The following is a 25,164-nucleotide window of genomic DNA, read 5'->3' as shown; positions in this document are numbered from 1 at the left end:
ACTGCTGTCTTGGCAACAGGCAGGTTAACCTTACAGGAAAGCCTGAGAAGCCACACGGCTCTCTAACCGGTTGCCAGGTTAAACATGGGTGTGGCTCTGCCCACAAACGTACACCTGGGCGTAATGGCAGCGCCTCGAAGGGAAATGAGATGGGCAGCCCCCGGATCTCCGTGTGTGCTGTGCAGTGCCAGGCTCGCCCTCACACTGACGCCCAGGCAGCTATGACCCAGCCGTCTCCCAGGCCCCTCCCCCAGCCCCACCCCACCTTCTGCAGGAGGGACAGACCTCCTCTGCCACTTCAGGAAAACCAGAGAGTTCCGAGGGCAGATGTTCTACATGCGCTGCACCTGGGAGCCCTCGTGGACTGTGGCTGGCGTGTGGGCACCCAGAAGCCCTCGAACCCGGGAGGGGCCTGTGGACAGCCCCGGCTCATCCTCAGTGGGGAAAAGAGATCAGCAAGACAGACCGGAGTGAATCAAGGTCATGTTCACGTGGAAGACAACAGACAATATCCAACATGTTCTAAAACAGCACTTCTAGGCAAAGGGCAGGTGTGGCTCCCCCGCGGGCCTGCTCTAACCCAGTCTCTAGAAGAGCGACCCAACCGAGGCTACAGAACCCCCAAACCGAATGTCACAACCACAGACCTCTGCAAATCAAACGAGACACTGGATGTCGACTTGAACATATAAAAATACTATAACAAAATGAAATACAAATATATATTAGAATCTGTTAAGTATTCTGTATAAAGAGATACTTTCGTGGTTAGGCTAACATCAGGCAAAGAGAGACGAGTCCGGCCTTCTCCATCTCAGACTCGGGGAGTGCTGCCAAGCAGCGGCGGCTCGGGACTCCCCGGCTGCGTCTCTCCAGTGCGTGTTGAGTGGAAACAGCAATGGCGACGTCGATGTGGACTGAAGGTCTTCACCAAAGGGAAGGTGTGGCGATGACTTCTCAGACAGATGGTTTCATGGTAGCCGCCTGGGACTCAATGGCAGCAGGCAAGATGGGTGGTGACCGGGGGCCTTCCCAACTGGCAGGTGGGTGGCTAAGCTGAGGAAGACTTGGTCCTGGGGTGCACGGCTCTCTTAGCTCCTGGCTGCCTCACCCTTGTGGTGGCTCCCAATCTTCCAGCTCCACCGAGGCTGCGTGTGGGGCGGGGCTGGGCTGGGGCATTGAGGGGGGCCAGCGGGGCCAGCAGCAAGCTCACCCTCTGCCCTCCCCGCCCCACGGCGCTGGGCCTGCAGGGCGGTCACATCACCTGTCTGCAGGTGTCCTTTCTACTTTCTGCAAAGTAGGGGGCCCCTGCAGTCAGGGCCCCTGGAGCCGGGGAAACTGCTTCTCCAAGGCAGGAGGGAATGGGGGTGGCAGGGCAAGGGCCCATTCTCAGGGCCAGTGGGTTGGGGAACACTTCTGTTCCATGGAAGGAACAAACTGGCTGCACTTGAACTTTCCTGCCTGTCCAGCCTGGTGTTAGCTCTTCTCCAGAGCCCTCAGTGGCCACCCAGGGACTCCAGGTAAGAGGGTTGCACTGCAGCGAGGCCCACGCTGCTGTCCATGGGACGGGGGGTGGGAGGGGGGACTGTGGCCTTGCTCAGAGCTACAAGGAAATAGAGCCCAGGCCAGGTGAGGCGCCCACCCAGCCATGCTGGCTCCTCCCCACTTGGGAAGGTCCTCTTCCCATTACAGGGGTCCCCAGACTCAAATTCGCTGGCGCCCGAGTCCTGTCCCTGCCAGGCTCCCAAGTCACAGGAGGCTCCTGCCTTGTACTCAGCAGCAAAGCCCTCATCCCCGCCCCCCAACTACCATGGCGGCCGAGGACACAGGCACACACCACCCCAACTCCGCCCACACACTTCCCCAACCCTGCCTTCTGGTTGCAAATGGAAGGAGCCAGGAAAAGGGTGTGCCCCCCCCCCTTGCACGCCAGATTCCCCAGGGGTACAGTGTCCTGGGGAGACCTCTGGACCAGAGAGTGACCTGTCTTCCTTCCAGCCAACTGGCTATTTAGGCTCAAAGATCATGTCTAGGCGTTCGTTCGTTCCTTCCTTCCTTCGTTCTGCGGGGAAGAGAAGCATCCGCAGTCACAGTCCCGTATTCAGTGACTGCGAAGAGGAGTCCTTCCTTGCGGAAGCCTCTGGGAGCAGCTCCGGCGGGCCGTGTCTGCGGTTGGCGCCCTCGCTCGGCTCCCTCTCCCCGGCATCCTGGTCACCTCTGTGATGCACTGTGATTAGTTGGCATGTGACCACGAGGGCAGAACCAGCCCGGTCCCTAGCCCCGGACAGGCACACGAATACTTGATGTCATTAATGGAGATGGATCTTCTAACTCCTGTGGCCTCCCTCCTGGAGCCATAGTGGGAGGCTCTGTTGCTTGAGTCGTCTGTCCCTCCCCATTTGAGAGCGGAGGAGATTGAGGCCCATGGGGGAGAAATCTGCCAGAGCGACAGCCAGCAGCTTCCTGATGCCTGGACCGCTGTTCCCTCCTGGTCTGCAGGACCCCGTCTCTGCAGGAGGAGCCCCTCCCTGGCCCAGCAGCCAGCCCACGCCCCTACCCCCCGCCCCCCGCCAGTGGCTCGCCAGCAGCAGGCTGATGGCTGGGGAAGCCCAGGACCAGTGCCCCTTTGGTGGCTAGTGTCTGGAGGTGGCAATGTCTATTCTGCTGAAACCAAGAACGCCCCTGTCCTTATTGGCGGGGTCCCCCACCCCAAGAAGTTCCAGTGACAGTTTCCTCCACATGGGTACCCTCCTTGAAGCTACAGTGATCATCCCTTAACTTTAGGATTCAGAGGTCTGGTCCTAAGACCTGCTTCCACCCCAGGCCTCGTTCCTGAGGTGCTCTGCCTGCCAATCAGCCCAGGGGCAAGGGTCAGTCCCTTCCTGGCCAGCAGGAGGGGCCCTTCCCCTCTGCAGCCTGGCCTCCTGCCCGCAGACGCTGTGTAGCAGAAGCAGCAGAGTGGGAGGCTGGGAGTCCTTCAGGGTTCTCTGCAGGGCGTAAAGGGGTCTGGGGCCAGCAGGGACAGGCTGGTTTGGGAAGGGGCAGTCCCTTCTTTAGAGCCAGGTAGCAGGCAAGGAGGGAGCGTCACCATTCTGCGCTTCTTGGCCTGACCTCACGCACATATTCATTCAACAACATTTATTAAGCGCCTCTTTGTGCAAGGCACTTCCGGAGAGGGCGGTCTGCAGCCAGGCCTCGCCCACCCGCTCGGCCCCCAGCTGCTCGGGTTCCGCTTGAGAAAAGCTGCCTGGCCCCTGGGAGGGGCCCCAGCCCACCCAAGAGGGTCCAGCCATCCAGGAGCCACGGCCCGACCCCAGCCCAGGTCTCCTGGTGGCCATGCTTCTCGCCAGCCCCCCTCCCCGTGGGCACTGGGCGCTATGCGCAGAGGGCACAGCCACACTTGGTGGGCTTCTCCACCTCCTCAGCGAAGGAGGTCCCGTCGCTGCACTCGAAGGTGAACTTCCTCCGCTTCAGCCGCAGGCCCTGGCAGCAGCCCCGGCCCGGGCAGGAGCCCCGGCACTCCACCCACGACAGCGGGCGCGTGGTCTGGCAGATGGCATAGCCCCTCTGGACCTGGTGAAAGTCCCGGACAGGGACCCCCCGGCACTCGGACTCTGGATGGGACAGACACCAAGAGAAAGCCTCAGGGCACAACTGTGGGCCAGCACTGCCCCCTGGGAGGCAGGAGGAGAAAGGAAGAGAGGGGAGCGGGAGGCGGAGGGCAGCATCCTTGGACAGTCCTCTAGCTCCCAGAGCCCACCTTGTCCCCAGCATCCTCCCTGCCCACCATGCACATGCACAGCTTCCTCCTGGGCCACCGTGCAGTCCGTGGGAAGGAGGACCTTTCTAGCTGCCAGGGCCTCCAGCACAGATGCGGCTGCCAGGCTCCGGGGGGGTGGGGGGGGGGCTCCCTGCTGCTGGAGGAGTGCAACAGGCTGGAGGCCTGGGAGGCAATAATGTTGGAGAAGGAATTTATGCTGGGAGGGTGTGGCCTCGGGACCCTAAAGTGCCTGAGTTCTGGATTCCTCAAGACACCCCCGCCCCGCCCCCAAAACGCTCTCTATTCCAGCAGAAGCATCTTAGTCATGCAGACCAGGCCTGGGAAGGGGTCCCCAACCCTCAGACTTCTGCTGCTCCCAGGTCCCAAGGTGATGGGGCCACGATGCAGAGATCTGGACAGGAGCTGTTACCAGGATCTCGTCTGTAAGGAGAAATCCCAGCCAGAGGGGCACTTACCCCAGATACGGGGCTGCAGGAAAAGCTGGGCCAGGGAGAGACGGGGGCCCTGGGGGAGGGTGCTTGGAGCCCAGAGAGCAGGGGTGGGGGTACTAAAGCCCCATAGCAGCCTAAGGTGCAGGAAGGGGCAGGGGCACAGAGGGGTTGCTGAGGTTGAGAGGAAGAAAAAACCAAGTTGCTAAAGCCAGTTGTGGGGAGGGACCCTGGAGAGGGCACATCAGGAGGGGGGCCCCTGACCTTGCTCACAGAGCTCGCCTGAAAAGCCAGGGTCACACACACAGTGTGCCCCCTTGGTGGCCAAGGCCTGGCAGTGGCCGTGCAGGCACTGCAGGCCCCCACACGGGTCTGCGGGTGCCCCGGCCTGGTTGCACAGGGCCCCCGAGTACCCCTCTTGGCACTGGCAGCTGTAGGAAAGAGCATCGAGGGGCACGCACTTCCCGTGGACACACCTGGAGGGACAGAGGAAAACGCTATGAGGACAGGCCAGGGCCAATCCAAGGCCCACCCAGGGTACCCCACCCCCAGCCTCGGCGTCACGGGATGTTCTCCTGTTCCCAAGACTGAGACACAGGAAGCAAAATGTGAGTCTGTGCTTGTCCCTACAGACCTTTCCTGTTAATAAAGAGAGAAACCCAGAAAAATATAATAAAACCCTGTTAGGCCACGTGTTCTGATTTTGGGCATTAAAACTATTATCTTTCCTCACCACTGGGAATGGGAACTTGCAAGGAAGTGGAGGGAACCTGCGGGGGCCGGGGAGAGGGGGCGGGCAGGGGGTGCGCAGGCTCACTTGTGGCCGTGACAGGGGCCGTCAGCTGGCTGGTCGCAGTGCAGGCCCCCCCAGCCGGCCTCGCAATGGCACACAGGCCCGGGGGTGGCGTTGGGCTGGCAGATGCCATGCAAGCAGAAGAGCTTCCGGCAGGGCTCGCAGCCCGGCACCACGCCCGGCTTCATCCGTGTCTTGGTGAAATCCTGCAGCTCATTGTTGATGTACAGGTTTCGGATGCACCCGTGGAAGCTGGTGCCATTGAGTATCTGCCACAGGCGGAAGGCGGCCGAGTTCACGTCCACCGGCATCCCTGGAGGGGTGGGGAGGGAACAGACTGAGCTAGCCAGGCTTGGGCGGTGCCTGGCACCTACCTCTGAGGTCTGTGGGGCACCTGCACAGGTTCCCTCTTGCCCGTGGCCTCTGTCCTGTCTCTACAACCCTGGGCCAAGGTCCTCTGCCACCTTGGAGGGTGCAGACTCCTTCCCCCAAAGAAATGGAAAAGCTGCCTTCCCGTGACCAGGGCTGGGGTGGGCCTGGCAGCAGCCAGCTGACAAGTGAGGCCTGGGTGTCTCCGTCTGGCTGTGCTCGCCCAGGGTTCCTTCCTTCCCTCTGGAACTCCTGTTTTTACTCCCAGAGACCCCAGAGGCAGCAAAGGACTGGGCCCTAGAACTCGGGTGTATGGTCCTTTGTCACCTGCTTCTGTGGTCACTACTCACAGCAGCCCCTGAGGTAGGAGCTGCTAAACCCCATGGCTGCTCCGTGCTCAGTGACTTGCCTGAAGTTGCACGACTAGTAAACCCAGGTTCTCCATCCCTCCCACCTGCCACCCGCTCGGCCAGGCCCTGCACAGCGCTGCGACGACCCCACTGCCTCAGGAACCTGCTCTCTGGGCCTGGAAATGGCCGCAGGTGGTGGTCAGGGCCCGTCAGCTGCAGAGCCTGGAAGGCCAGCTGGGCAATCCCCAGCTCATGCAGGGACCTGGGCCTCCTGCAGCGGCTCCGGGCCTCTGAGGGCCCAAGCCTGGGATGGACCCTGAACGTTTAACAAGCCCCTTCCGGCCCAAGCCAAGAAAGAGGCCCACAGTGTAGAAGACAGCTGGGGAAATCCCCGCACGCCCACCCCTCCCCTCCCCTCCCCTCCCCCGCCTGGGTCAGGCCTGGATCCCAGCTCAGGCACATCTCCTCCTTCGTTCGTGTGGGCTGGGGGCTAGCAGCCTGGCTCCTGGCAAGGGAACACAATCCACCTGCAGCTTGGCCAGTCAGCACCTTCCCCCACCACCTACAGCACCCTCCCCTACCACCTACAGCACCCTCCCCCACCACCTACAATGTTCCCCACAGTCCTGTGCCCTGGGTCCCGCCTCCTGGCCCGAGAGCAACAGAGCCCCCCTCCCCCCTCCCCCGGAAAGGCTACCCCATCACCTAATGGAAAGGCCTGGGGCAGAGCAGGTCCTCACCTCCCACATAGAGGGGGGCCTCGCTGTTCAGTGTGTAGTGTTTGCCGAAGTTGTCCATGGTCATGGGACTGCCACCATCGATGGAGAGATTCACCATCTGGTCGAAGGTGACCAGCTCAACAGTGTGGAACTGCCCGTCGTTGATCGTCTCAGCACTGGAAGAAGATGGGGTGCCCCCACCCCAGAGGATGAGCTTCAGTTTGGCCCATCCCTTCCTGGACACCCTGCCATTGGTCCAGCAGCTGCTTCCCAAGTGACCACATCTCTCCGTGGGGAGACTGGGACCTGGTGGCCTATGGCCCAGCCTCTCCTGCTCCCCTGGGGAAAGCTGAGAAGTTTGGGGCAGTGTTTTCACCCTAATCAGTCTCCTTCTCCTCACTCAGTGAGGTGGTGGTGGGAGGGGAAGGAACCGTGCTGGGCTGTACTCGATGGTTCAAGTCCCCTCTCCTCTTGGGCAGCCCAGGTTCTGGAGGTCCTATTAATGACTTGCTCTCGGCCCAGGAGACCCCCGAGAGCGGCCACCGGGCCTGAGGAAGCCCCACCTGTAGATGGCAGAGCTGGGGTAGCTGCCAGGGTCGTAGCTGACACGCACGTGGCCCTGGTACAGCTCCACGGCGATGTGGTCGTTGTCCCCGTTGTACAGCAGGATCCCGTTGTCCTCTGCCGTGGAGACCTGAGGAGCAAGGGCTCTGTCTCTCCGACCCCATCGCACGCAGCAGCAGCACAGGCTGGGAGGTGGGACGTACGGACCGCCATCGGCAGAGGGATGCCGCGTGCAGAGCTGCCCTCCCCTGCCTGCCCAGGTGACATGTCCTCCAAGGGGCACTGACCGAGGCTGGCAGCCCCAGGTTTAAACCCTATCCACCGACAGTGTGGCCCGGGCCAGGCAGCAGAGGGCAGATGGGCCGGCTGAGGCCTGGAAACTACATGCCAGGAGGAGCAGCTAAGAGCCCTTCAGACCACCCGCTCGGGGAAGAAGGTCAGGCAGGCTGTGGGGCCGCCTCTCTGTGGGCCTCAGGGAACTGCCTCGGGGCTGGGGCCACCTACTGAGAGGACATGTTCAGGAAGGCTCTCTGACGGCCAGAGCCCCACACCTGAAGGAACCGCTCAGGAGGTAGATATTTAAGACATACAATGGCAAAATAAGGGACCGCAAGGACATAAGCTGGGAGTTAACTTGGCTGCGCTCCAGGCACAGGAACAAAAGCCTGTTGGAGGCGAGGCGAGGAGTCGTTGAGACGAGATGGTGGGAAAGGGTCCTGGTAAGCTGGTTTTCTGGGTCTAGTCACCCAGGAGATCACCTCCTCCTCCCTGACTCTTCTTTGAGATTGGATTTATATCCCAATAACCTTTCCAATTCTGCTTAAACGACTCCAAGCTGCGATGCTGACACCCATATCCAAAGACTGACCGACACAGGGGCCTCCCCATTGTCCTGGGCAGGGATGTGACTTGAATCTCTGACCTGAAGCCAGGGTCCCCCGCCACCTGACTCCCCTTTGTGACCGGCGCCCTGGGCACCCACCTGCAGCGTGATGTTGGCCCGCGGCCAGTTCTGCAGGTCAGTGAACTGCAGGTAAGTGTCCCGGTCCACGAAGTTGACACTGAGCAACTTCTCACACTCGGGGCCGCCAAAGCCCGGGAGGCACTGGCACACGGGCCGGCTGCCCTGGTCCACACAATTGGCCCCATTCTGGCACTCCGTCCCCTCGCAGGGGCTCCTGGGGGCAGCTGGGCGGGGAGGGGTCTCACAGAGCTGCCCGCTGAGAGGGAAAGGACGCAGGTCAGACAGGGCACGGAAAGGGGCAAGAGGTCCTGGAGAGAAGCTCACTAAACATCTTGGAAAACTGGATCCTTAAGGCGACGACAGAAAATGCTCCTAATGAACACTTTTCCCGAGAGAACTGAGAGCCAGAAGGGTGGTGAGGAACAAGTGTGGTCCCTGGAGCAGCAACATCGATGTCACCTGGGCACTTGTCAGAAATGGAAAACCTGCTGGATCTGCCCTTTCACAACATGCCAGGTGACTCGTGTGCTCATTCAGGTTTAAGGATTGCTCATGTCTCATTTTACAGAAAAGAAAACTGAGACTTAAAACAAGCAAAAGAGGGAAGACTCGAAAGAAAGAAAAGAGGGAACATTACTACCAAGGGTAGTTCTGATCGACGCTACAACAATCTGTAGCATTAGTATCCACAGGAGCCAAAAGTGTAAACAACCCACATAGATGGATCAACAGATGTGGTAGATCCCTACTGTGGAATATTATTCAGCCATGTAAAGGAATGAAGTTCTGATACATGCTACCACATGGATGACCCTCAAAAACATGGTGCTAAGTGAAAGGCAGTTATAAAGGACCACAGATTGTATACTTCTGTTTATAGGAAATATCCAGAATAAGCAAATCTATACACACAGATATTAGCACATTAGTGGTTGCCTGGAGCTGAGATGGAGGAGACTTGGGGTGACCGATAAGAGGTGTGCAGTTTCTGGAGTAATGAAATGTTCTGAAATGGATGGTTCTACAATGAATGCACAACTCTGGACATATACTAAAAGCCATTGAATTGTACATTTTAATCGGATGAATTGTATTGTATGTGAATTACAGCTCAATAAAACTGAAAAGAAAACAACACCCAAGCAGATCATGGGAGATGGAGGGTCAGAAGGAGGGCAGGTGTCAGTCCTCCCTCCCGACCTCCCAGAGGAGCCAAGATGCAAATGTCAATGACCTTTATGGGAGGGTGTGACGTCAGAGGTTCCCTGAGCAGTGAGTGAGAGGGCGCCACCCACTACTCTGTACCCACCGCCCACTCCCTCCACCAAAAGGTTAGGCACCCTCTGCCTATGCTCTGCATGGCTAAGTCACGTTCCCAAGGCCACACAGCTGTGACGGGTGTAGCCACGGTTCAAGCCAGGACCCAACACCCAGGCCCTCACCCTCCCTCCCGCTAACCATGTCTGGGGGCTCCTGCCAGCCCGGGGCCGATGGCTAGGAGGAGTCGGTCCCTCCCTCGCGGTGGGAGCAGGGCCTCTCACCTGTAGCCCTGGGCACAGAGGCAGGAGTAGCTGTTCACTTCGTCTATGCACTGGGCCCCGTTCTGGCAGCGGTGGTCTCTGCAGTCATCCTGGCTCTCACTGCAGTTGGCACCCGAGTAACCTGGTGCACACTCACACCTGGAGGTGGCAGGGGGGCAGGCAGTCAGCCAGGAGCTTGTGGGGCCCAGGGTCTGTGTGTGACAGAGAGCCTGGAGGCCCTGTGGGTCTATGGCCCGCCCCCCCCCTCCCCCGGAGGCCAACCAGAGCCCTGGATATAAAGATGCCCCCGCCTGACTTGGGACCCTTTTAGAGAGCTTGTGCAGGTTGGTAGAGCTCTAGGTTGGGGTGGGGGGCACCCAGCAGGTGGAGGAGATGGGAATCTTGTCAGAGAGGACCCAGATTTACCACCAACAGCACATCCAGGGCCAAACTGCAGCCCCTTCCGGGCCTACCCCCCTGCTCAGCACACAGCTAGCTCCCCGTCATGGGGCTCATCCTTCCCTCCACCCCCGCTTCCCCAATTCCACCAGCCCAGCCTCCTGACCCCAGCGGGGCAGGTGCCCACCTCTCTGTCAGTGTCTGATCCAAGCCAACCTCCAGCTCCCTGCCTGCATTGTGCCTCACTGCTCACCCAAAAATCCATTCCCGCCAAAAATCCAATCCAGTCCTATCAAACAAAGAGCACACTCCTCCACCCCCTTGCAAGATGCACAGACCTTCTCCACTGGCAGCAACCCCCACGCCACCGGCACCCCGCCTTCACCCCCTTCCCTTCACCCTGCTGGTTCTGGAATGCCCTCCTCTCTCCCTGCCTCATTCCAGCCAGGCCAAGCCCTCGCCTCCTCCGAGAAGCCTCTGGTGTCACTGAGCAAACCTTTGCTGGAAACCCTTCCAAACTGCAGACTGCAAGCTGCAAACTCCACAATCTGGCAGGTGGGTGCTCCTGCCTGGATTTTTTACTCATTCCCAGTGTTTTTCAGGCTGCAAGACATACCCTTCTACCCAGTACACACACACACACACACACACACACACACACACACACACACACACACACACACACCCTGAAATCTTATCCTTAGTGTATAAAATGGTATGATGCTCTCTGATGTTTTCTGTTTCATTTTTTAAGTTAACCTTGACCTACCCAATTAATCACAAGTCACTACTGGGTCTTGAGCAGCAGTCTGAAGACTGTACCTAAGCCACCACCCATTTCTTCATATTCATTCATTTATTCATTCATTCATCCATTCATTCAACGAATGCACTGAATACTTGCTGGGTTCCAGGTACAATGCCAAGCGCAGCTGAGCATCTGTTCCATCTTTCCTCCAAAACAGGAAGTTGAGAGAACATGCACCCTACCCCTTGTATGTGCTCATCTGTGCGGTGGAAGGGACTACCCCAGCCCAGTGTGCGCGACAGGGTGCAGCCTCGCTTTATCCACCTGAGGCCCAGCCTCTCTGAGGAGCGGGCATGCCTCTTGATCTGCCACTGCTCCTTGGTCTTCTGTGCCAATCCCACCCCGTCTGCTGTGCCAGTTCACCCAGGAAGGCAGTGTGTCCACTGTTCGGATGGAGGCTCCCACGTAGCCTCCTGATCTCACAGCCGGGCCTCTGACACCCCCTGGCTCTCCCTCTGCCCAGGGGCCTCAGCTCCATGGTGACTCCATCCCCCTGCCTTGGCCTGAGTGGCTGGGGTTGGGTCCCCCAGCCACAGACTACAAGGAGCCCTGCCCTGCCTGGTGGAACCAGGGTCCCAGAACTGACACTATATTTGAAAACTACAGATGGGAGCAACATCTTAAAACCCCATGACCTTCTTATCACATGCAGTCTTCAGGTGACAAAGCACTTCCATGTATGCCAGTAACAACGACGGAGACAACAGTCAAGAAGTCCTTTTCCTGAGGCCAAACAGGAGGATTTTTAAAAGGTAACACAGTGCCTACAACTGTATACATGCCAGTGGGATCGGGGGTAGCCCCTCAATCAAACATGTTCACAGCTCTGCAGCACAATCTACATAGATGGTTGTTGACTGTAGCCCTATATTCTTGTGCTCAGCTTTTATTTTTATTTATTTTATTTTGTTAATCCTCACCCGAGGACGTTTTTCCATTGACTTTTAGAGAGAATGGAAAGGAAGGGGAGAGACAGAGAGAGAAACATCGATGTGAGAGAGACACATTGGTTGCCTCCCACATGGGATGGAACCTGAAACCAAGGTACATGCCCTTGATTGGAACTGAACCCGGACCCTTCAGTCCACAGGCCAAGGATCTATCCACTGAGGCAAACCAGCTAGGGCTGTATGGTCTGCTTTTATGACCAAACTAGAGGCCCAGTGCACGAGATTCATGCACTGGGGAGATCCCTCAGCCCGGCCTACACCCTCTCACAGTTTGGGAGCCCTCGGGGGGGGGGGGGGGTGGATATCCGACTGCTGGGAGGTTGGAGAGGCTCCCGCCACCACTACCACCACGGCACTCACCAGCCTTGAGCCCTGTGGGAGCACACTGACCACCAGGGGGCAGCTCCTGCCTTGAGCATCTTCCTCCTGGTGGTCAGTGCACATCATTTCGCAGTGGGGTCGATTTGCATATTACCCTTTTATTATATAGGATACGTTCAGGTCAGGTCCGATTTTGCTATCAAACCGACTTTTGGTTTTCAGAGTTTTGTGGATTTTGTAAGTGGGGATGAGAAATTGTGGGTCTGGAATGACAATAGCTATTTATGGAGCACTGATGGGATGTCAGACATGGAGCTAAGTGCTTTCCATGCATTTGCTCATCCTCTCCTTACAACACTCCAGGAGGAAGCTTCTGGTGCCTCCAGTTCACAGATGAGAAAACAGGTGCAGAGTGGCCAAGCCATCCATTCAAGCTCATGCTGGCAGCAAAGCTGTCCCCTTAACCACCGCCACACTGACTCACAGGAACCCCCATGGCTGAGACCAAACCCACTTGACAGGTGAGGACATAGGATGGGGAGGGGGTTGGCATGGCGGGGAGGCGACTTGGCAGCTCCTGCCCTTCCCTGGCTCTCGAAATGGGCAACACCTACCTGGGCCCATCCGGGGTGCCCACACACTGGGCCTCGTGCTGACACGGGTTCAAGTCCGGGGAGCAGAAGTCCACCAACTGCTCACAGGCCCTTCCTGGAGAAAGAACCGAGGAGAGGCAGGAGAGAAGCTGCCCCTCCCTCTCCGCGCTCAGCCAGGCAGCCGGGCCAGCAGAAACCTCCTGCCGACACTGAGGCAGGGCCCCAACCATCACGGGAATGGGGTTCAGGGCATGCATGCTAGACCTCACCTCCCAACAGACATGCGACCCCACATACCCGCATACTGCAGGGGACACTGGCAAGTGTAGTTGCCCATGCCGTCCACACAGATGCCTCCATTGGCACACGCGTGCTCCACACAGTCGTCTGTGTTCACCCCACAGGTCGGTCCTTCAAAGCCAGTCGGACAGGAGCACCTGGGGCAGGGGTGGAGGGAGAGGCAGGCGGGCCCAGGGTCACTGGTCAGTATCATCCCAGAGTTTTGGTACCTACTCACGGCCAGGCCCTTGCTGGATGCCGGGGGTTAAAGGTGAACAAGACCAGCCCTGCACTTATGGGACTCACAGCCTCGTGGGGAGATGAGGAGACGCAACCAGAGGAGAGGCAGTGAGTGTCGGGATAGTGCAGCACAGAGGCCAGGGAGTGGGAACAACGGGGCAGCACCTAGCTCCTCCTTGGGGGAGTGGTCAGGGTGGGCTTCCTGGAGGAGATGATGATGAATCAAGGACCCCGACAAGGGAGCACAGGAATGGGAGGGAAGACAGTGGGGACAGCGGCATGTGCAAAAACCTGGAGAAGACCCTAAAGCCAGCCCTGTGGGAGGGGTCCTGCTCGTGCAGATAGTTCAGGCCTTGGCGAGCACGGACCTCAGGGACCCAATGAGAATGGGGCAGAGCAAGTTGTGGGGAGCACTGGAGAGCAGTGATCTGCAAACCAGTCCACTCTCCCCTGGGGCACCTGAGGCTTTCCCAGGGGCTGTGGGTCAGAGAGGTCTGAGAAACTAACTTCCAGACCTACAAGTTCTGCAGGGATTCTATCCTCGACTGATCAGCCCCAGAGCTCCCCAAAAGCACACACACCCCTCCCAGCCCAAGTCCAGGGTGGGACATGCCTGGGGCCTAAAATCCTGGGGCTCCAAATAAAGGGACAATTAGGAATATTGATGTTTCAAAGGTGAATGAACAAACGGCTTCTGAAAGTCAAGAGGTTTCCAGTCCCACGTGTTAAAAATAATTGAAGGAAGGCCTCATGGAACTGTCAGCGGACAGGCATTAAAAATAGTTTTTGATGACATATCACACTGGGCTTTTTGGCATATAGACTCAGGAGGATTTCAAAGACTTGAGTGACATGGCTATAATAAAACTCCTTCTAATCTCATCTGTTTATTTATGAGAACAAACTTTCTCAGCATTGATAGCTATATATATAAAGCTCTATCTCATCCAGAGATGAGTCTAAAAAATTCTACTTTTATCTGTAATCACTATCAATCAAATGTTGTAATACAGTGATGTTGTAATGTTGTTTTGATTGATTATATATTATTGATAACTAGAGGCCCGGTGCACAAAATTCGTGGACAGGGGGCGTGTCCCTCAGCCCAGCCTGCACCCTCTCCAATCTGGGACCCCTCAAGGGATGTCCGACTGCCCATTTAGGCCCAATCCTACTGGGCCCTCGGGTGGATATCCTACTGGGATCGGGCCTAAACGGGCAGTCGGACATCCCTCTCACAATCCAGGACTGCTGGCTCCTAACTGCTCGCCTGCCTGCCTTCCTGATTGGCCCTAACCGCTTCTGCCTTCCAGCCTGATCACCCCTAACCACTCCCCTGCCAGCCTGCTTGATGCCTAACTGCTCCCCTGCCAGCCTGTTTGCCCCTAACTGCCCTCCCCTGCATGCCTGGTCACCCCTTACTGCCCTTCCCTGTAGGCCTGGTCACCCCTAACTGCCCCCCCCTACAGGCCTTGTCCCCCCCAACTGCTCTCCCCTGCAGGCCTGGGTCCCCCCCAACTGCCCTTCCCTGCAGGCCTGGTCACCCCCAACTTCCATCCTCTGCTGGCCTGGTCACCCCTAACTGCCCTCCCCTGCAGGCTCGATCGCCCTCAACTGCCCTCCCTTGCAGGCCTGGTCCCTCCCAACTGCCCTCCCCTGCTGGCCTGATCGCCCACAACTGCCCTCCCTTGCAGACCTGGTCCCTCCCAACTGCCCTCCCTTACTGGCCATCTTGTGGCGGCCATCTTGTGTCCACATGGGGGCAGCCATCTTGTGTGTTGGAGTGATGGTCAATTTGCATATTACTCTTTTATTAGATAGGATAGAGGCCTGGTGCATGGGTGGGGGCCAGCTGGTTTGCCCTGAAGGGTGTCCCAGATCAGGGCGGGGGTTCCCTTGGGGCATGGGGCAGCCTGGGTGAGGGGCCTGTGGTGATTTGCAGGCTGGCCACAGCCCCCAGCAACCCAAGCAGAGGCCCTGGTATCTGGGATTTATTTATCTTCTACAATTGAAACTTTGTAGCCTTGAGCAGAGCCAAGCCTCCTGCTTGCTCCGTGGCCGCAGCCATTTTTGTTGGGATTTATTTATCTTCTATAATTGAAACTTTGTAGCCTTGAGTGCAGGCCAAGGCAGGCCAGGGCAGGTGGAAAGCTTGGCTTCCTCCATTACCAGGGAAACCCAAGCCTCCTGCTCTCTCCGTGGCTGCAGCCACCTTGGCTGGGTTAATTTGCATACTCACTCCTGATTGGCTGGTGGGCGTGGCTTGTGGGAGTAGCAGATGTATGGTCAATTTGCGTATTACTCTTTTATTAGATAGGATTGTCATGATAACTCAATGCAAAAGAAATTTTTAATCAGAGGCTGATGGTCACAAGAAATAAAGACAATTTTAAATTTACACTTACATACCCATGTTGGTGGTGAAGACACATGGTGGATGCTCAAGAAAAACCTCTCTTTGCATGAAGACAGATTCCATTAGAAAGAAAGTGGGGGGTGTGTGGGGAGTAAAATAGTAATACTAGTACAAGAAGAAAAGGCAAATATTTAAACTGTAAAAGAGCAGCTAATTTTTGTAAGTTTTTAGTGGTATCAAATTGCTATGCTGCTCTGGCCGGTGTGCCCAGTGGTTGGAGCGTTGGCCTGAACACCAAAAAGTTGCAGGTTTGATCCAGCTGGGTCAGGGAGAGTGTAGGAGGCAACCAATTGATGTGTCTCTCTCACATCAATGCGTCTCTCTCTCTCTCTCTTCCCTCCCTCCCTCCCTTCTACTCTAATGAGTAAGTAATGGGGAAAATATCCTCAGGTGAGGATTAACAACAACAACAAATTGCTGTGCTAGTTAGATTACATTGGAGAACAATAAAAGAGTGATAGGTTTATTTTTAAATGTTAATATTTACTATATCCTGAAAATGACCTCCGTTACAACAAAAAACTAAACGTACAATGACAAATTTTAGCTGTCAATCTAAAAATGTATGAGAATATATATAGTGTGTTTGGGGGGAGGGTATGTGAGCAAAAAGGTTTGAAGCCCACGGTTATGGGACATGTCCTGGAGTTTAATTTCGTGCCCCCCCATCCCCCCCCCGCCCCACATAGATGGGGGTGGGTTGGGGGTGGAGGACCACAGAGGGGTTTTAAGAGGGCCGAGGTGATTGAGAAGGCTCTTGTAAGCCTCAAGGTTGAGGGGTAACTCAGAGAGGCACCCCCTTTCTACCTGGAGGGCCCACCCAAGGCCCCCAATCTGTAGGGCTGCTAGGTGTGAGGGGGGCCATCCCTGCTGTACCCCTCTCTGCCCAGCAGGGGGAGTTTCTGTGGGTGTCCTTTCAGCCCCTCCACTCTCCACAGACATCCACTCCCAGGAGTCCAGGGAATGAGGAGGGGGCCTTGCTAGAACTGCGGCCCAAGCCCAAAGGAGGATGGAGCCTATTGTAAGGACGCCGTTGCCAAGGCAACAATGGGCTGAGAGGCCATTTAGTGCTTTCCTTTTTATACCTGGTAATTTGGGTTTGCAGAGACAGATTTGGCCATTTCTGCCTGTAAATACAGAGCCAATTTATTTTCAGCAACTAAATACCAAGTATTTTTTTCAGAATAACTCTGGGTCCAGGAGAGCTCTGGGGTATTCACTGAGGGGTCCTGGGGTAGCAGGTCAGTGGCGGGGGAGGGGTGCTTGCATGGTAATGTCAGCACTGGGAGAGCTTGAGATTCCATCCTGAGGGAGGGTCAGCCCTTCACTGAGCCGTGGGAAACTGGCTGCCTGTGTGGGACCAGCGGGACCATGAGATGGTGTGTGGAGGCTCCAGGGGCAGGACCAGGACTTGCTCCCACCTCTGGGCAGGCTTCTGTCTTCGGGGGGCTGGGGTGGTGGCTTGACTGGAAAGAGCTGGCTAAGGGCCCTGCCTTCAGGCAACATTGGTACAACAAGCAGGTGTTGGACTTCTATTAAAGGCCTCAGGCTAGCGGAGATCATAGGGGTTTAAAATGTCGCCAAACTGCCCCTTGGCACTGCCACTGCATGTGTCCTTAGCCATGGAGTCCTGGTGCCATCAAAAGCCTGTCCTGGCACCTGGCAAGGACAGAGTGGCCTGGAGCAGGAGTGGGCAGCTTGGCTCCCAGCCCCAGCGCCCCCTCCTGCTGGCTCCCACTGCTCCTGGCAATGGGCATGGCTGGGTGGCTGTGGAACCGTTTCTAGTGAGTGTCTGCTCCCTCTGCGCCCACCCTCCATCTCCTCCCAGAGCACAGAGGATGGGCGGGGAGGCCACTCAATTTGGAGGAGGAGGGCAGCGAAGCATGGTCGCTGGGTCCCATTAGCACCCGCCCCCAGGTTCTGGCCCCTCCAGGCAACTCACGTGAAGCCAGCATCCTCGCCCTCCTGTTCGTGGCAGGTTCCGCCGTTCTCACAGGGGCCACTGGAACAGCTGTCCAGGGGCACCTCACAGTCTCGGCCCTGGGGAGAAAGTCCGTGATGGGGACCCCAGGGGCCCGTGTGAGCCAACAGCCAGCCACCCCTCGGCAGTGCAGCCTGCCTGTCCCAGGTGTTACTTGTGCATTCGTCCTTCAAGCAGCCCTCCTCCTCCCGGGCCCAGCCTCCACTCACCTTATAGCCGCTAGAGCAGGCACACCTGTACCCTTGAAGGGGGTCATTATGGCAGCTGCCCTGGTTCTGGCACGGGCTGGACAAGCAGGGATCACACTTCGCCTGGACAGCCAGAGTGGGGGGACCTGAGGCAAAGGGAGGGGGTCCTATAAGGAGGAGGGGGGTAGGCCCCATCCCCCCCTCCATACTCCCAGCCCTTCAGAGGTGGGTAGTGGGAAGCCCTCTCCCCAAGGAAACTGTTGCCATTTCCTCTGAGTCCCGTTCATCCTCCTTTCACAGCCGCTCCCCCACCACTAGCCTTTCCTCCTCTGTAAAATGGGGTAACAGCCCCCGCCTCATGGGGCCATGAGGACTGGATGAGCTAATCCGCAGAGAGTGCTCAATGGCTGGTGCTGGCCGCCTCAGGAGCCCTCGCATGGCGGTCAGGGTAGGACATCTGTGTGAGAGCGCCATAGTTGCTGCTACTAAAGTCCGATGACCTTTTCTGGGTCCCTACACCCTCTGAGGCAGCCACCCCCAGCCCCGTCACCTGCTAACCAGGAAAGCAAGGGGGGCCCTCCGCAGGGAGGCACGCAGCTCCACGAGGAGGCCACACGGAGGAGGAAAAGGTCCGTGCGCCTTGAAGCTGATTGTCTCCAAGGCCAAAGGAGGAAGGGCCGCTTCCCAGCACCTCTCCAGCTCCGAGCATGGCCTTCCCCAGCCCCTCCAGGACTCACTGGTCACCTTCCCGGAACTTGGAGGTGGGCGAGCAGCACCTCCTGGGGGGCATTAGCACCTCACAAGAACAATCAGGGGAGCAGCCAGCTAACTAGTTTTCCACCGAGGACGCCTCTGGAAGTGGCGAACTCTCCGCGCTGCTCAAAGGCATGAGCGTGACCAGACACAGAAACACGCTCAGTAACTGGACGGGCGGTGGGGGCCGCTCGGGTGCAGGTGGGGCTCTGCTTCTTGATCCGGGGTCTGGTTACCTGCGTGCGCTCAGTTTGTGAAAATCCAGAGAGCCATTCACTTATGATCTGTGTACTGTCCTGTTATGCACGTTACGTTTCAATAAAAAGTCTTTAAAAAATAACTTCCCACCAGTACCAACACCACCCAGCTAAATCAATCCGGAGCAAATGTTTCAACATGAGTTGGCCTGCTCTCAACAGCCCAACAACTAAGCCACATATCGGGCGCCTCAGAATGGTTACCCCTGTCACAGCATCCTGCCGCAGGGTGGCCCGGGCTGCCTCATTAACCTATTGCTGTCACGTTCACTTCCTGTGGGGGTCTCCGAGCTTGCAGAGGGCAGGGCCCTGGCCCAGGACCGACCTCTAGTGTGCACACCTCACCCCTCACCCCCGGCTGTCGCCATCCAGTGCACAAAGCTGGGCCTGGGGCAGCCACTCAGCACCTCCCTCTGCTCAGCAGAGCTCCTGGGGCTCGGGCTGTCAGTCAGTCCATCAATCCCCGAACGAATGAGCATTTACAGATGCCCAGGGTGAGGCGCCTTCAGAGCAAACCCGGAGGAGCCTCGATCCCTGTGTTTCTACAAACGTCAGGAGAGTGGTGGCCGGGTCCGGCGGCTCAGGGGTTTAAGCTAATTGCTGCGCACAATTCCTACCGAAGGGAGGCCTGAGTGCTTGCAGTGCGGAGAAGCTTGACGCTTCCCGAAATGCTGCTGCTATTTTTACTTTCCTTACATAACCCCAGGGAGGGATTAAAGCCCTAACCGCCTGAGGTTTTCTGCCTGGCTTTTTCCTTCACGGTTATGTCAAGACTAGAAGGCAGCCACGTTAACAAGCTGCAGGTGCCTCATTGCTGCCACCTGACCACTCCCCCAGCCAGTCACCCACCACAGGCTCACCCGGAGGCCCAGCCAGGGTGAAGCAGGTCCTCTGGGCGGCCAGCAGTGGGAGGTGGGGATGCGCCCGCCACCCTCCACCCTTTCCTCGGCTCACCTTGGCATTCAAACTTCTTGGCAGGAGTGGTGAGGAGCAGCTTGCCCTCCATGTCTGGGGGCCCAGCGCAGCGGGCAATGCCTGGTTCCTTGTAGCCTGTCTTCACCCAGCTGGACAGCCAGCGGAGGTGGCAGTCACAGTGCAGGGGGTTGGCACCAATGGCCCTGGGTCAGAGAGCAGAGAGAAACGCATTACAGCTTCATGGGGTCCTTCGTCCCTGGGCACCTAGGGCGCAGGGCACTACACCAGGGGCTGGCAACAGTCCTACTTTCACGATCATGTACTGTGTCACCAGCACCGTTTCAAGTCCTCCACGTGTGTTACATGTTGAAACTGAGGCTCAAAAAGGTGGAGGCCCCTGCCTCAGATTGCACAGAGAACACGGGGAGGTGGGATTTGAACTCAGCTGTTGAGGCCAGAGCCTATGAATGCACTGCCTCCAGGGTGCACGGGGGCGGGGGGAAAGGAGCCAACATCCACCGCTGCTCTTCCCATGGTCGTGCATCTGACCCTCTCACGAGCCCCACCGGGAGGGGCTTTTCTCCGTCTCACAGATGTGGGAACTGAGCCTCCTGTGGTCACTCGGCTAGCGACGGGCTGCCCCTGGGTCCAGACCCAGACTGCCTGACTCTGAAGCTCATACCCTTTAATTTTTCTTTTCATTTTTAACCAAACAGGAAGCTCTCGAATGCATTCTCATTGTAAACCTCTTTCAGACGTTGCAGACCACAGTCTCTGCCTCACACAACGTTGTGAAGGCGCTACATGCCACTGAGTTGTACACAGTAAAATGGTTAATTTATGTCACATGAATTTTACTGGATTTTTTTAAAGGCACATACCGATGTCACGGATGGAGTGCAAAATGGAATAACATTGATGAGAGGAATTTTGTGATTATCTGTCAGATTACCAGCGCAGTTGCCTTTTGACCCGGCAATTCTGTTTCTGGGAGTTTATCTCCCAGATTTACCTGCACAAGGGCATGAAGACGTCTGTGCCATGGTGTTGACCGCAGCATTGTTTGTAAGAGGAAGACTGCTCACCATGTGCTTAAATAAGCCTGCATCCACATTACAGAAGAGTCTACGCCACGGTCCCTGCCAACCGCAGGGGGACATGGTCACCACGCTTCAGCGGGTGGCTTCCCAGTCCTTCCCCCTCTTCACACACATCACATCACAAATTACAACCACCCACTCAATGTCATTCCTAAGCAGCTTGCTTCTTGCCACTAAACAGCACGTCTTGGAGATCTTTCCCGGTCGGTGTATATGAACCCATCTCATTCTGTCAAACCGCTTCACAGCATCCCACAGAATGGAGCCTCAGAGCTTACTGAGCCGTGCCCCTGTGCCAGACATTCTGGCCATTTCCAACGGCCGTCAACACGCTTGTATGTGCCTCTTAGTGAAGGGAGCATTTCTCTAGATCAGACGCCTAGGAGGAGGGCTCAGGTTGCAGAGGAAGTGCATGTAAAAAACAAAATTACCAGCTGCCCTCCAAAACACGTCGTACGGACTTACAGACACCAACACTGTAAAGCCACGCCTGCCCCCCATGTCCCGCCCCAACATTGTAGATGGCCAACCTCTTAATGTTTTGACAAGCTGGTGGGCAAGCTCATAATCTTCTCACTGGACTGCAGTGAGACGAAGAGATGAGCAAGACATGGCTTGGGGAACATGAAGGGACCAGAGGTCTTCGATCCGGCAAACAGAAAAACATCAGCGCTTCGTGCCCGATGTTCGTTGATAGCAGCATGATTTTGAAAATCTGAGGCTGCGTAAGGTTGATGAGAATGAGCACCTGTTAACTAACCAATAGGAAGGCCCTGCTGTTTTCCACCTGTTTCTGGGCAATACAGAGGAGGCGGCTCCCCTTGAGATGTGTGCGGTCTGACAAAAGCAGCAGCGACTCTGAGCAGGAATTCCCCAAAATAGCACATCTGCTGACTGTGCGTCTCACAAAGCAGGCTGAGCCAGGCTTGGACTCGGGCCGGCGCAGCTGCTCGCGGCCCGGCGACCTTGAGCGGCTTGCTTTACATCTCTGGGGCTCACTTTATGATTCGATAAAGAGCCTGCAATCTGGAGAGGGGAAGAGACAAGCACATATAACCTGAGATGGGCGCCGAGGGAGTAACGCCGCTTGGAAATGAAAGCCAGTTCAACCTCGACGAGTGTTTAATTCTTTTCTGTCCTGATTTGCTGACAGCATCCATCCCGACTAATGGGACAGGGGGCACTTTCCTCTTTCCGCTGAACAGAACTAGGGCTTCTCAGAGGTAGAGGAAGCCCAGACACTGAGTTTTTGAAGGTCCAGTGTGTTTTAAAAAAAATACTTCTTTAAATAACAGGAGTACAAACAACGTGGTATACTGAAGATGTTTGCATTTACCAGATTAATATGTTTAACATAACAAGTGCAAAGAAATGTAATTATGTTATTCATAAGATAAATTTATTTTAAAATATATTTTGTAGCACGCTGTGGGAGTGTGGTCTGGTAATGAGCCACGAGTTTCAAGGTTATTAGGAATGGCTTCTTCTTTCAGTCCTATAGCTCATTTACAGAAAACACCAAAAAGACTGAATCTGAGGCCCTTGACCTGTGGTAAGATCATCCTAATTCCCACTGATGTTTCCCCCCAATAATGGCAGCAAAGTTGCACCTCAAATATGTGTCTTTTTTTGACTCTTAATATAAAAGTAATAAATAATAATAGTTAAGCCCAGCTGGTGTGGCTCAGTGGTTGACCTATGATCCAGAAGGTCACTGTTCGATTCCCAGTGAGGGCACATGTCCGGGTTGTAGGCTCCATCCCCAGTGGGGGGCATGCGGGAAGTAGCTGAACAATGATTCTGATCATTGATGTTTCTATCTCTCCTCTCCCTTCCTCTCTGAGATCAATAAAAACATACTTACATATATATATATATGTGTGTATATATATATATATGTATACACACACACACACACACACACACACACACACACACATATATATATATCTTATATCAGGAGTCCTCAAACTTTTTAAACAAGGGGCCAGTTCACTGTCTCTCAGACAGTTGGAGGGCCGGACTATAGTTTAAAAAAAAAAACTATGAACAAATTCCTATGCGCACTGCGGGCCCGGGATGAGTCGGCTGCTAAGCAGGACAGGCAGCGGCACCGGGCGGGCCAGATAAATGTCCTCGGCGGGCCGCATGTGGCCCGCGGGCTGTAGTTTGAGGACGCCTGTCTTATATAATAAAGAGGTAATATGCAAATTGACCATCATGACCTCACACAAGATGGCCACCCCCATGTGGTCACAAGATGGCCACCACAAGATGGCCGGCAGGGGAGGGCAGTTGTGGGCGATCAGGCCAGCAGGGGAGGGCAGTTAGGGGTGACCAGGCCAGCAGGGGAGAGCAGTTGGGGGTGATCATGCCAGCAGGGGAGCAGTTAGGCGTCAATCAGGCTGGCAGGGGAGTGGTTAGGGGGTGATCAGGCTGGCAGGCAGAAGCAGTTAGGGGCAATCGGGCAGGCAGGTGAGCGGTTGGGAGCCAGCAGTCCTGAATTGTGAGAGGGATGTCCGACTGCTGGTAGTCAGACATCCCCCAAGGAGTCCCAGATTGGAGAGGGTGCAGACTGGGCTGAGGGACACCCTCCCCCCAGTGTATGAATTTCGTGCACCAGGCCTCTAGTATATATATAACAGTCAATATAAAGCTATTCAAAACTCTAAATTCTGGCTTGACCAACTCCTGTTTTCCTTGTTTCTGCATGGACCAGACTCCAAACCACACATGAATTCAATATCTCAAGCTTTAATTTATCCGACGGCTGGGTTCCTGTGGCTATTTGGTAGTAGCAATAGTTCACTTTCACCTGGGGACGGTTTTTCCCAACAAAAACTGCTGTGAACTCAGTGGGGAGTGGAGAGCCACAGGCCACGGCAGCCAGGCCACTCGTCCATCCACAAGGACTGTGGAGCCCGTCTCCAATAAACGTATAAATAACCCTGTGCTGTTGATCTTTGGCATAACTTGGAAATAGTTGAAACAGTAGATGTTAGGTGTGTTCATGCCAAGACCCTGCCGGACTTCTGTTCACGTAACTGGGACCAAAATAGCTTCCCTGTGGCTGTCTCACAGCGGCGCCAGCTGCAGGGCGTAGTGCCTACGAACACTCCAAGACCTCCTCTGCCTGGCCCATCCCCGCCCAGGCAGCTTATGTGTGCGCATCACTGTGTCCTTCTCCTGGACCAGGAGGGCAGGAACCGGACATCCCCCGCGGCGCCCGACACCAGCCGGCGGCGTAAACGTTGGCTGAGTGAATGCCTGCCTACAAGCATAAAAGCAAATTCAAAAAGAAAAGAATCATCTAGCATCTCTTAAATGTAACTAAATTAGTGTTCGTATATTTCCTCCCTTCAAGTTCCTGTGGTTATATATGTACATCTTTGAAATTAGAGGGGGCCATCTTCTTTAGTATTCTATTCAAATACTAAATCCCAGTGTCATAATTATCATTAGCTCCTCGCCATTCTGTCATATGGGCATTGTTTCATCATTCCCTTTAAATTGCATACCACATTCTCAATGAATTCAGAAATTTAACTTTCCAGCATGTAGCAGGTTAGAGGCAACAAAATGCCAGATTATAGAAATGAAGAACGTTGTTGGGGAACCTTGGCACAGGACCGGACACAGTAAATATTTGCTGATGGGTGGACAGACAAGTGGACGAAAGATGAGCTAACTGCGAAGTAGCTATAAAAATAAACAGAGCAGACAGATGTGCAGGATATTAAAGCCCAGAGCAGTGGCATGTCAGAACCACAGTGGACGTTAGGAATACCTCTGTGCGGGCGAGGAAAGAGGCCTGAAGAGAAGGATGAATTGTCTGAGATCCTACTGCAAGTTGAGGGCAGAATAAGGACCCATTGCCACACGTCCTGATTCTTAACCTAGAGTTCAAGGGGTTTAAATATAACGGACCTGATCCTCCACCACCCCCTTGGCCCACCCACGCCTCCTGCACTGGGGGTGCAGAGGAGAGGCCCACGTGCAGAGCAGAGACCTGGTGGGAACAGAGGGCACCTCCGGGAAACAGGAACACTGATGCTAACTCTTGGGCACGTCTGGCATTATGGAGCCATGGGCATGTTCCCCTTCAAACTGCACGTGGCCTTTGTGAGGCCCAGAGTGAGTGCGGTGAGTCTATGCCATCCTGTTGCCACTCCCTGACTCCTTGTAAGTGCTCCAGAAATCCTTACGGAATAGTTGCCACTCTTCCACACAGGAGATAGTGGACACCTGTGTGCACTTACACGTATATCCCATCAGTATCGCATGTGCACACACCTGAACACAAACACATGTGCACTTCCCAGGATAATGCCTAGTTCCATTTGAAACCCTGGTTATAGAGGGCAGAGTTTATTCATGAGGTTGCTTCATAACAATGGAAGATTTCTTTCACACAAACACATCGAATCAGTAATGCCAATGCACTGTTCTACAATTACTGCTTAATTGATCTTTACT

General features: G+C 55.7%; 1 protein-coding gene across 2 annotated transcripts in view; it reads right to left on the bottom strand.

Moving 5' to 3' along the window:
* Positions 1–2,576: 2,576 nt before the first annotated feature.
* The window catches only part of SLIT1 (slit guidance ligand 1), a 157,209-nt gene continuing 134,621 nt past the window's right edge, over positions 2,577–25,164 (bottom strand). The window contains exons 26-37 of one of the 2 annotated variants that reach the window (XM_080688395.1): positions 19,628–19,791; positions 17,685–17,809; positions 17,437–17,534; positions 12,857–12,996; positions 12,581–12,674; positions 9,510–9,647; positions 7,987–8,224; positions 7,004–7,134; positions 6,462–6,616; positions 5,027–5,315; positions 4,474–4,685; positions 2,577–3,614 (exon numbers count right to left, since the gene is read on the bottom strand). In XM_080688395.1, the coding sequence (XP_080544521.1) occupies positions 3,376–3,614; positions 4,474–4,685; positions 5,027–5,315; positions 6,462–6,616; positions 7,004–7,134; positions 7,987–8,224; positions 9,510–9,647; positions 12,581–12,674; positions 12,857–12,996; positions 17,437–17,534; positions 17,685–17,809; positions 19,628–19,791 (2,023 nt within the window). In that variant the 3' untranslated portion in view covers positions 2,577–3,375. Of the gene's footprint in view, positions 4,202–4,473; positions 4,686–5,026; positions 5,316–6,461; positions 6,617–7,003; positions 7,135–7,986; positions 8,225–9,509; positions 9,648–12,580; positions 12,675–12,856; positions 12,997–17,436; positions 17,535–17,684; positions 17,810–19,627; positions 19,792–25,164 lie in introns of both variants that reach the window. The other variant, XM_080688394.1, reaches the window with a different exon arrangement.

Source organism: Plecotus auritus (assembly GCF_963455305.1).
Source record: "Plecotus auritus genome assembly, chromosome: 9".
Classification (NCBI taxonomy): domain Eukaryota; kingdom Metazoa; phylum Chordata; class Mammalia; order Chiroptera; family Vespertilionidae; genus Plecotus; species Plecotus auritus.
The sequence above is the reverse complement of the archived record's forward strand: the minus strand, read 5'-3'. Positions and strand labels throughout refer to the sequence as shown.